Source organism: Triticum urartu, unplaced genomic scaffold (genome assembly GCF_003073215.2).
Source record: "Triticum urartu cultivar G1812 unplaced genomic scaffold, Tu2.1 TuUngrouped_contig_9246, whole genome shotgun sequence".
Classification (NCBI taxonomy): domain Eukaryota; kingdom Viridiplantae; phylum Streptophyta; class Magnoliopsida; order Poales; family Poaceae; genus Triticum; species Triticum urartu.
In genome coordinates, this window is record NW_024120271.1 from 271 (window position 1) to 12247 (window position 11977).

Below are 11977 nucleotides of genomic sequence, written 5' to 3' on the forward strand. Positions count from 1 at the left end.
GTCCAAGTGAGGCCCAAAGCCGATCCTACGCCGCACCTCGAAGAGCAATGCCCAAGACACCAAGTCGAACGCGTGAGAGATGTATATTCAGAAGAGGCCCAAAATTATTTTGACCGCAGTAGAAATCATTGCCTGGAAGTGTATTGGTTAGAAATCATATTTCCATAGGGTGGTAGCAGAGAGGGATGCAGGCAAGTTTGTATTATGTGAAACCATGATCCCGACTACATGCCTGTTTTTCAACAGTTAAGGGTTCACTGTCCAAACACTACAGCTACACTTTTTTTTGGTTGGTATAATGTTCTATAATATACATGTATTAGGACAAAGCAAAATAGATCTAACTAAATACATGATTACTCTGGGTTTTTACTCTATCCTTCCTACCTACTAAGATGTGCTGTTTGCATTTTGTCTCTTGCAGCCATTGCAGTTAAAGAAAAATTAGAATCTCTTTGTAGAGAATTTCAGCGTCAAAACAAAATGTTAAAGGTATGTTCAGTTAGTTCTGAGATGTGAAACTAGTATTCATAAGTATTTTGCACTTTTGTTCAACCGTGATATATTTTAGGTCTGTGGTTCAGGAAGAGTGCCAAAGGGTGTCAACAGAGGGGCAGAACTTTCGGATGGAGATGTCCGACAAATTCGAGAATGCTATGAAGGTCAATGATACATTACATGACAGTAATCTGAAATAAATATTTATGAATGTCCTTTTTAATTTCATTACCTAAATACATATTCTATGGGATTGGCTGCCCCCCATGAAAAGGGGATAGCCAGCCAGCTTGATCCCTGTATTTGACTTGGTCATTAAATGGAGTACTTTTTATCCTTTATATACCGTTATATTTATGATATTTTATTGGCTGTCAGTGTCAAGCTTGAGGAGCAGAAAAACAAATGCATTTCTCAGTTTGAAGAGAACAATTCGTAAGACTACTAAGCTTAGGCATGTCTTCAGTTTTAAGAGTTTCAATAATTGAAACAACCTTGATTCACAACAAAGTTACATACGTGATGATGGCTGCTATTTTGTAGGCTGAGAAATAAACTCAAAGACCTTGCTGATCAATATAATATCATTCAGCAGAAATATGCTCATCAGGTATGCTTGACCAGTATCTCCAAGGATCCAATACTGCCACAAGCCCACAACAATGATTTATGTGTTGTTTATTGTACTTTCTATGAACTTTTGTTTCTCGTTGGCTCGTCACACATGCAGCTGAAAGAAAAGACGCTGGAACTTGAGCTTGCTGATCTGAAAATTCAACAGCATCAAGCGAAAGCAGCTCAAGAACATGCCCAAATGGTATTGTATGCTGAGCAAGTTTCTCAACTTGTCACTACTGAGAAGAACCTGCGGGTGCAGCTAGCTGCTGATGGTGAAAATTTTCAGCAGTTTCAGGTACTTTTGCAGAGAAAATCCTACTCTTAACTCTTAATTCTATTGCTCCAGTTTATCTTAATGGTGGATTTCCCCTCCCCCAGTAGATGAGCACATAAACAGCATTCCAGCTTATCCATTTTAATGGGGATTATAGGTGTAAATGTTGTGTTCCATTATATCGTTTCAGGATGCCCTGTCAAAAAGCAATGAAGTGTTCGAAACTTACAAGGAGATGGAACAGGTTTTTACCCATCTCACTTCACACTCATCACTGTGTCTGCTATTCTGCTTTGAACCTTTCTTCTTATTAATTGCTCTGCCTACAGAACTTAAAATTTATTTTGTTATCTCCACATTAGATGGTGAAGGCGATAAAAGACTTCAGGAAGCAAAATGAAGCCCCGAAGAACAAGTGTGAGAATTCAGATATTGCTCTTGTGAAGCTCATTGAGGAGGTAATGCATGCATTATACAAACTAATCAGGATGTTCGAAAACAAGCGCACCTACCTGATCTTATTTGTTTGAAGCTATAGCCACATGCTTTTGATAGCTCATATTAATCTCCTTTAATACCATACCCGTGTGTGGTATCACCTTATTTATTTTTTATGGTTATGCAGTTTCATCTACCTTCGCTTGCATACTAGGAGAATTTTGTGCAAGTTGGTACGCATGTTGCTAACTTAGAACCTATTTTTGGTCATGCGTGCAGCATGAGGTGATGAAGAAGCAACTAGACAAATATAAGAATCAAAAGGACAAACTCGAGTCCCTGTGCCGGTCGCTGCAGGCAGAAAGGAAACAAAGCCCATCTGTCAGTATTCCTAATGATGCCTCTAACCAAGAAGATGTTACAAGTCAGAAACAAAGCCCATCTTCCAGTATTCCTGATGACGCCTCTAACCAAGAAGATGTTACAAGTCAGCAGCCAGAGGTATAGCGTTTTGGTGCTTCATGGTGCATACCCTTGGTGCTGCTGCTCTCTATGGTATAACTCGGCGAGATTTTCTGAATCCTGGCAAACGGATATAAGCGATACTTTTACCCTGCTTTGCTTGTGATTTTCTGGGAGCTGTGGTATGTGTATATCACACACCCAACCGAAACTATTTGCCTAAATATCTCATCGTTTGAGCAATTTCAGAGTGGCTTTGGTTTCTTGGTGCAAAGAGCTGTTGAGTTCGAGTTTGTAACCAGACCAGCGTTACAATTTGTTCCTTTTTCGTGTGATTGGATGGTAGAACATCAGTCTTTTAGAAACAAACCGAATGTGTGCACTGGTGAACTGATCAACATTCTGTGTTAAGCAAGTTTTATACTTATATTAGCGAGGAGTGTTCTGTCACTGTGTTAAGTCAGTTTTATACTTAGTACTCCCTCTGATCCATGATAAGTGTCGCAGCTTTGAACTAAGGTTGAATCGGGGTGTACTTCATATGGAAGAAATCAAACAATATATACTCCTGGTATCCAGGGAGATAAAAAGAAGGTGAATGGGAGCGGTCATTTTTTTTTTGCCACGGCTTTTACAATTGTCGTTTCATGCTGAAATCTTGCAAGCGCTGAAAACTTTTGTCAATGTTTATCACTAAAAATATTCAGACTTTTTTGTAAATATTTTTTGGTTTTACTGTTCATCCAAGGTCATTTGAGCTCGGGACTAGAAGAGTACTTTGGAGGTAAATGTTTTTACATTGTTTTTTTGCTTGAAAAGCCGAACGCATTCAGCTTGTATAGAAAAACTAGCTAACTACTTGTTCGTTCCTATAGATAAAATAAACTAGAGGCTGGGGCGTGCCCATGGCGCGCCTCCTGAGAAGTACCCTCTGCGGTGCCATGTAGGCATGCGCTCTTTACGGTACCTTTTCGTTAATTGGTGATAGATGTTCAGATATCTCTCCCTAATAATAAAACATGGATTGACTTTGTCAGGTTCACCGTCACAATACGCTTCTTCCTGTGAATTTACACTTTCAGTTTTTTCTGCCTATGTTATTTTCTACATCCGAGGTGGTACTATTTTACCTGCTTATCTTTATTTTTACCTAATATTTATTAAAAAACAGAGGCACGTTTGATCTGGGTCGGTCATTTATTTTTGGCTAGATTTTAGTTGACCGGTTCAATCATTGACCAGTTCAATCGTGTTCTGCCTCAACCCATCGAAGACATAAATGTTCGTGTCTGTTTCGTACACACACGCACGCGAACCTTCACATTGCTTCTCCGGATTTCTTGGAAACGAATCTACCCATCCAGTTGTTTTTTTCTCGTGATCCCTTACAACATGGTCTACCGGTTTGGAATCGAACACAATAACCATCGCCGCCGCCTTTTCTGCCGTCTCCCATAAGTATTGGCTTGTGAGAGAGAGAAGAGGTGTTGAGGGGTGGATCCGTGGAGCGGAGGAGCAGCCGAATAGTACGCAAGCGAGGGTGATCCCACGGGATAATTCATCCGGGTACGAAGTCACGTCGAGGCGATTTCTCAAAAAAAGTCACGTCGACTCAACTCGATCGAGAGAGTCATCCTGCTCTGACGGCTGCCATTAGGACCAATTTAGCCTATCGATTCGCTGACGATCGATCGCAAGGCAGGCCGATGAGGAAGGAAGGGCAACGCGTTATTTTTGGCTGGTCGCTTCGAGGAGGCGCGAGGCCACGCTACAGCTTCTATCGCCATCCCCGTCGTCCGCGCCGGCACCCCTCCCCGAAGTGCCTCAATAACGACCTCCCCACCAGGCCGCACATCCCGTCGCTCCCCGCCGGTCTGTACCGTAGCGACCTCCTGCGCAACGGCGCCCCTCCCGACAAGGCAACGATGCCCACCTCCCACATTGACCTTCAATGGCGTTGGCGGAGTCCTGCACCGAGACCTGCACGAAAGTGGGTAAGCAGCTGCTCGCCAAGGTCGCACTAGCACCACCCTGACCACACCTGCGCGAAAGCAGCGCTGAAGTGGCCTTCTTGGGAAGGAGAAGGGAAGGTGGAAGATGGAGGCAGGGGATCGTGCTTAGAGGTGTCGTCGAGGTGGCCAGAGCAGATGAAGATGAACTATGCCCCACATCGATTGGGAGGTTCGATGGGATAGACACAGATGACCGGCCGATCTTAGTTGGAGGCGGTGGCTGGTGAAGCCGCTCAGAAGCCAGAGCGATGGGAACATCTGCAAGGAAGATAACGATCATGAGAGAACTAGGTGGTGCTGTCGTAGTGGGCACCTGCCACTATATATGCTGTCGACGATACGTGTCTGACTCTGATCATCAATACAGACCACATGCAAATCCAAAGGAAGACACTAGAAACACACACGTGTAGGCTCTTTGCAAAGGAGAAACCCCTCCTTTGTTTTGTACATTTGATACATGAGAAGGTTGATTCCAATACTTCCAGAAATAGTCTCACCTCGCTTCCCTATAACCAATATATCTCATTTATATACGCCCTTAATTTCCTGTGTATCAGAAAATCTTCTCGGAGATCACACAGATGAATGAGGAAGGAAAGAGAGGCTAATTAGAGAAGAAATAAAGAAGGAAAGAGCTAATTACACAAGAAGTAAAGAAGAAGAAAAAGGCTAACGATTTTATATGTGGGATGGGCTATATGCGCTGTTGCATATACTTTAACGGCAGAAAAATAAGGAAGTGATGCGCTGCATAAGACATTGACGTTGGTGATTATGACCCTGATCGATGAACGAAAAAATAGGAAAAATATAAGAGGACCAGAATATTTTGCTGTTGATCGTTTTTAACTGAAGTTTGATGATTGTTTATGTCCTTTACAGACTGCTTCTATTTTTTTTTATCTAACTTTACAGACTGCTACTATACTACGACGTAAAAGCCGGAAAGGAAACGGACATCAGTCCAGTTAAGATTACAGAATGTTGAAATAACATGTATATACATGCTACCACACACGGGAAGCATATATATCTGAACGTGCTATGAAGTATACAACGAAGATTTACATACGAAAGCAGAATACAAAACAATTTATTTTCAGGCGCAGCTTATCTCACCTAGATACACGACTGCGTAATAAACCTTTGTTGCCAAAACATAGACATTTAGAAGTCATGGCCATAGAGTCTGATCTCCGTGAAGTTGTTGTTCCGGACAAGAAAATATGTGCCATGCTTAACGTCCCTGAAGGTGGACGTGCTTCAATCATGTTATGGTTGAAGGATCAGCATTGCGCATACATATGATCAAAGAGAAGAACATGCACGTTGCTCATTGGTGGGTTACCTCAACAAATCTAATTTGGCTGTAGTGGTTAGTGTTTTGCTTTTATTTTATTTTAAAAAAAAAGTGTGCGTATTTGAAGGAAACTTTCAAAATGGGTTCCTTTAGCCAATTGAGATAAAAAGTTATGATGCATATATTGATAACTTTAACAATAACACGTACATTCAACTGGACGTAAACGGTAATTCCTCATTCTGATGTTTACTCATTAGCGAAGCACAACCCACAACTCCAACAATGAAGGCATTTCCCCCCTCAAAAGAAAAGATCAATGCATCATTTATTGGGCTTTATTTTTGCAAAGATGGCTGGCTTAGAACATAGTGATTGAATTAGGAGTGTTGGAGAAGTCCGATGAATTTTTATCCCGTTGCAACGCACGGGCCATTTTCCTAGTAAGGCATAACCCTCCTAGACGTACATGTGCATATGGGGTGCCAGGGAGTAAATTGCAAAAAACCACCATAATTGGGTCGAAGTTTTCAATGCTTCAGAAAAAAAACCACCGGAAAACATGCATTTTGGTGGATGTTTGATGACATTTGCACAATTGTGGTGGTTTTTTGCAATTTACTCGGTGCCAGGCATAGGCAAACGCCCATTGCTCTGCTCCTTCTGTCAGCGTGTGACAGAAGTGATGCATAGAACTGCCTTGCTTTTGATATGTAATGAAAAGTCACTGAGCTATACAAATGCATTACTTGTAGCTTTGCATTATAAGAAACACACAACAGTGAGAATTGATCCTTTTTACATAACCGAAAGATGTGGACACGGAAGTTAAGTGGAACTGAATAAGTTTGCTGGCATGATATTTGCACAATCTGTTTGACAACAATCCTGAGATATGCTTTGCAACACTATCTTGATGTAGTAATTATGGACAACGCACACAAAAAATTTAACGCGCATAAGATGGAGAACGTCATATGGAGAATAGGTAGCTGCCAGCTTTTTAACCAAAATTATCAGCAATGTAAAATCTCTTATATTTCTATAAATGGGATAATCTGCACACTCAAAACCAACGCTCATGTGTACTCCTCTGTATGGTAAGTATGAGGAGAGCCATTCGGACCTCACCAAGTTACTCTACACGCGAGAAATTCTTGTGCAGCCTAAAGAAACTGAAGTGCCACTCTCTTTTCTGCATCTTTCTTGGTCGCACCTAAATGCAACGGAACCATGGCCCTGGTGTAGATATGTAACCCATCATTTAGTAACAATCAAACTCAATAGTAATATTTATGTTATATGTAAAAAGGCATCAATGCCATAGTTGTACGAACCATGACACTTGTTTTGGAATGGAGGGAGTAGGATAGGCTGTCCACATACTTTAGTCTACTACCCCTATAAAAGCACGAAAGGGCGGAGAACCAATTCATCATATCCATCAAATCATGTGATCTGACGGTCTACATTGCTCCAACGTACTAAACGTGTTTTATGCTTTAATTACCCACCATGCCATTAGCCTGGCCGCTATCCTCTACTGTCTCTTTCAAAGGAAAACACAAAAAACAAAACCGCTGCCTCCCGCTAACTAGCCACTAATCCAATGCACGCACGCATCACGCACGTTTTCCTCTAAAAACTAATCCCACTCAAATCACGTCCCCTCGGTCTCGATACGATCTGTCTTGGCAAAATGCCTCCACCTCTAGGACGTCCTGCCGGGTCGGCCGCCGCTTCACGCCGGAGGGCGCCGTTGGGGCATGTAGTGCCGCCTGCCGGGAGATGCCGTGGCCGTGTATGAGGACCAGCTGCCCCGGGAGTGGCCGTGTCCGCTGGCAGCCACGCCGGAGGGCGTCATTCGTCGCATCGCCTCCTTGATGCCGGCCAAGAGAGATCAGGCGCCGCTTGCCGGTGTAGCGACGGAGGTCCTTCCGGTCTCCATAGGGCACGCATGGCGTCCTCCCCAAGGCGGGAGCAGACGCCATCACAAGGGCCTCTGGAACAGCACCGGTACACATATATATCAAGACATCAAATTCTTCTCTTTTCTGTTTCACAAAGATTGCAATTGACATTGTTGTATGTGGTTTTACCTGCAAGTGAAGTTCTGATCCCTCTGCTGGAGTCCATGGAGATGAATGTGTAAGCGTAGTACGGGGTCAACCCTGACAGGGAGGTGCTGGAGATCTTACAAGCTGAATCCAAGGCCAAGCAGGTAATAGATTTACAGTAACGTCATACCTGTTAAATTAACCTACGTTTGATGGATCGTTGGTTCATATCTAGGGGATATCAAGATGGATTGGAGTGTTTGTCTCCATTGAATTTTCTGCTGTTTGTGTTGATTTGAACCCTGAAATTGATGCATTTTGTTACCATTATGAAAATAGAAACCGAAGACTGGAGCACAAGCTAGCTAGCTTCTTCGTGCATGCTGCTACCTGCTAGCTAGCGACTACAGTTTGCAAATCACGGCCTTGCACTCTGTTTATGCGATGTCTGCATATGTACGAGATGCATGCACTTGCTTGCTGAGTTGCACTCCAGGCGTATTGATTATAGGTCACCTTATGTGCAGGTACGGCCAACCACGAGCCCACACATACAGATTGAAGATTGAAGAATGGCATGAAATGTTACCGTCTGTTGGTGATAGTGCCTTGCATGATTTTAGGACTTAGTGGATACACTGATCTAAATTTGATAGATGTTTCTTATTTAGTTTTTGTTTCAAACGCATGCTTTAATTGATGAACACTGTTACTAAGGAAGGTCTTGTTCCAAATGCACATGCCTTCCATGTTTAACTCTGAATAGAATGAACTGCACTTGCTACAACTAGACTGAACTGAATGTATAGAAACATGTACAGGTTCCCCTATCCCGCTCGCCCCTCCGGCAATGGTCCAGCCACCCGACCACGGATCCAACATCTAACACGTGAATCCTCGCCGTCCCCATCCTCAACGAAGCTACAGGGAGCAGATTTTGCGGAATCTATCCTTTTGTGTTACATTTGTTGCCATCCAAATATTTTGCACAGACACCTTAAATTTTGCTGCGTGTGAGCTACGCTAATTTAAATTTACATGACATTTTAATTTCATATTTCGAATTAAGATGCCATCAGCACTTCTGGTTGTGTTAGCTCTACTCCACTTTGTCATTTCTTTATGTTTGGATTGGCCATATCTTAATGTCCATTATTGCTAACATTAGGAATTATATGCACATGAAGCTGAATTACAACATGGAAGACTTTGATGAAGATATACATTTTATATTTAGAAAAGATATGTAATAAGTCCTTTTATGTTCCCTCAGTAGTTATTCAATGTACCAAATTTATGAAATTTCAATTGATCAAGGGAGCATTGGTCTAATTTAAAAGAAGATTAGTAGCTTATTTGGTTCACGTATATTTTGAAGGGGCGGAGAAAATTTCTTGCTGAGCTTTTATTGTGTGCTGCACGTGCAAACTTATGTAATTAAAACTGTTGTGTTTTTAGTTAGGAATAGATGTATCCCGTTGGCATGAAACTATTTTCGATCTTCAAAACGAGCATTAGTAAAGACGTGCGTTGCACGTGCAAACTTACTAGTACAACAAAATGTGCGACTAAATATGCAGATGTAGGATAAACTGTCTGACATGGCACAATGTTCAGAATTTTCACAAACACAAGTAGAGCAGAAAGTCAGAACAGGTCTGCTGAAGCGCTTGTGACCATCAAAATAACTATCTCATAGTTGGCGCTGCTTCGTCAAACATCCACAACGACACTGTATCAGTAATTCAATACAGGAACCAGAGAAAAAAATGTGGCAGGGAAAAAATATGTGCCAATAGAAGAAATTATAACACTTGCTTGTAAAGCACGGATGATTTCTTTGCAGACAATATTTGTAGTAGTATTTGTTGGAACACCACGGATCATCTTCTGCTAGAATTTCCAGTCCTTTCAGGGATGAAACTTGCAAAACATCAACATATAATTGCCCATGAGAAAACACCCGGTTCTGAAATAAACACGCAGTTTGGAAAGTGCTTGCTCTTGACTCTTATTGATAGTCATCCCATAACACAAACAAACAGAAAATTGGCAACGGCGAAGAGTAAACCGCCATTTGGTACTTGGTGCATTCAGGCAATCCTAGGGATACAAATACACTGACCTTTATTAGTTCCAGCAATAACTTCATCTTTAAATATTCTTTCATCAAGCCTTGTGAGTAGTCAGTCCAGAATACCTAGATCATGCAATCACAGACGGGCCATTCTGTACATTCTTGCCCACACGAGTCATGGAAGCATTAAGATGAAGAAATAGCTACAAAGTATAAAAATTAGACAGCCTATGGAAGCTAAACCTCAATACATATGACCAATATTTTCGCCATTCCTCGTCGATGGACTTTTTTCCTTGTCTAAGATGCCACTGGCCCAGTACAGACACACGCGAATGCAAATTAGTATCAGGTGGATTATTAAACACAACTATGTAGGCTGATGAAAGTGTGGCATGATAAAAAAATCTCTAATCATTAATCAATGTGCACTATGTCACTAAATGAGGCCCATGTAAGTTACATTGTGAAATCATTGTTACCAATGATGCATGTGCTTGCCATCAATGTCCACTATGCCTACTCTGCAGCAAGATGTAATGATCTAAAAGCTTTAGCTGCACCTAAAGTTAAAATATATGCAATGATCTAAAAACTATGTGGAAACACCTTCAACCGGACAATATTCCTCACTATTAAAATTTCAAGTTACATTGCGCAGAAAAATATGAATGACATAAAATGGCTTCGTAAAGCTTTCAGTGCCTGAATGTACTACCTCCTTTCCCTTTTGATCTTGTCAATGAACCAATTTTTCCTGAAGATGTCACACGGGCACAGTGTTACCACTTCGAATATTTAAAAACTCAGAGTTGCACCGTACAATTGATGGTGAAGCAGCAAGAACAAATGTGTTTGACCTTATGAATTATTCATATGAGATACAGAAACAACATGCATAGAGCATATACTATTGTGCCTTGACAAAGATCTTTAATTAGTCTATCGATTTCAGCTGTAACACTATTTTTTTCCTTTCATCTTGAAGTGCATTTTTCTGCTTCAAAAAGTCATTATGATTCTTAATTTCTTATGGTTGTTTGCAAAAGTAAACTCTAGCCTGCCTGACAAAACAAAGTGTCAATCCTCTCTTATCAGAGACCTAGACAGAACCAACGAGAAGGAGAAGTAAGAAATTTTCACAAAAGCAGAGTCAAAACGTGCTCCTACTGGATTTCACCGAGCACGGCAGCAACGTCAAGCAGAGAGGAGCACCTGGTGTTGGCAGGAAGGAGCGAGTCGTTGGGTTCGGGCGATCGGGAGAGGAGCACCTGTTTGTTTGAACTGAACTTTTTGTTTGCTTGTTCTGAAATGTTCAGTTCAGTTCAGTTCAGTTCATCTCTCTCTCTCTCTCTCTCTGATGATGTGCCTAATGAATTAATCTGCATCTATAACCCGCATGTGACATGCCGAATCAACAATAGCAGTAACTATACAAAGCAACCGAGAGTAACTAACGACGCGTTTGGTTCCGCAAAAAAGGCGCGGCTTCCGATTACACCGACTTCCAAAACCGCAGCTGGCGTTTGTTTCGCGCACGACGTTTTCCATAGCAGCGCCTCCTGATACATCACTTCAGAAAAGCTAAACCGCCCGATCGGAGGGGATTAGAAAAACAGGACTCGGCCGCACCAACCAAACAATGGACGTATTGCGTAAAATTAATCGGAAGCGGCGCTTCCTGATACGGCGAAGCGAATGCGTTACCGGGGCCGAACCAAACGCGTCGTAACTGATGAGTGGAATGACAAGCAAGTACCTTAACACCATGGGGCTGTAGTCCATCCACCAAAAACATGGGAGGAATACGGTGCTGTGACTTTTGACACCTCAGGAGGCTCCCATGTCATCCCCGCAGGCCTACTGCCCTAGCGAACAACAAGCAAGGTGGCAGGTGAACATCCGCTGGCACCCCAGCGCCTCCTTCCTTCTCCGTTCACTGCCTCCTCCTCCTTGACCCTGCCTCCGCCGAACGACAAGCCCGATTTGGCCGTTGGTTCCGATAGAGAGGGATATGGCCACAAGGGTGAGGACTGAGCCTCGATCGGACCCAACGGCGAGCAAGCAAGGAACCTGAGGTAGTAGTGGAGGTGATGGAACTCGTCGAAGTTAACATCGACGTGACGACCGTCCACCACCAGCCGCCGTAGCTCCACCTCCACCTCAGCGGCGCCCGCGCCGGAGCAACTCTTTGCGCGTGCGCTAGCTTGACCCACCTCGCCGCAGCACATGAGATAA

General features: G+C 42.6%; 1 protein-coding gene across 3 annotated transcripts; it reads left to right on the forward strand.

Annotated features, from left to right (window-relative positions):
- Window positions 1–328: 328 nt before the first annotated feature.
- On the forward strand, window positions 329–2740 carry LOC125532164 (alpha-taxilin-like). Of its 3 annotated transcripts, none has more exons than XM_048696314.1 (8): window positions 329–492; window positions 572–662; window positions 877–952; window positions 1042–1108; window positions 1229–1411; window positions 1581–1634; window positions 1753–1848; window positions 2108–2740. In XM_048696314.1, the coding sequence occupies exons 1-8, from the start codon at window positions 484–486 to the stop codon at window positions 2333–2335; spliced, it is 804 nt and encodes a 267-aa protein (XP_048552271.1). In that variant the 5' UTR covers window positions 329–483; the 3' UTR covers window positions 2336–2740. The 3 variants fall into 3 exon arrangements, with proteins under 3 accessions (XP_048552271.1, XP_048552272.1, XP_048552273.1); XM_048696315.1 differs by having other exon boundaries at window positions 335–492; window positions 585–662; window positions 869–933; XM_048696316.1 differs by having other exon boundaries at window positions 360–492; window positions 869–933.
- The last annotated feature ends 9237 nt before the right edge of the window (window positions 2741–11977 follow it).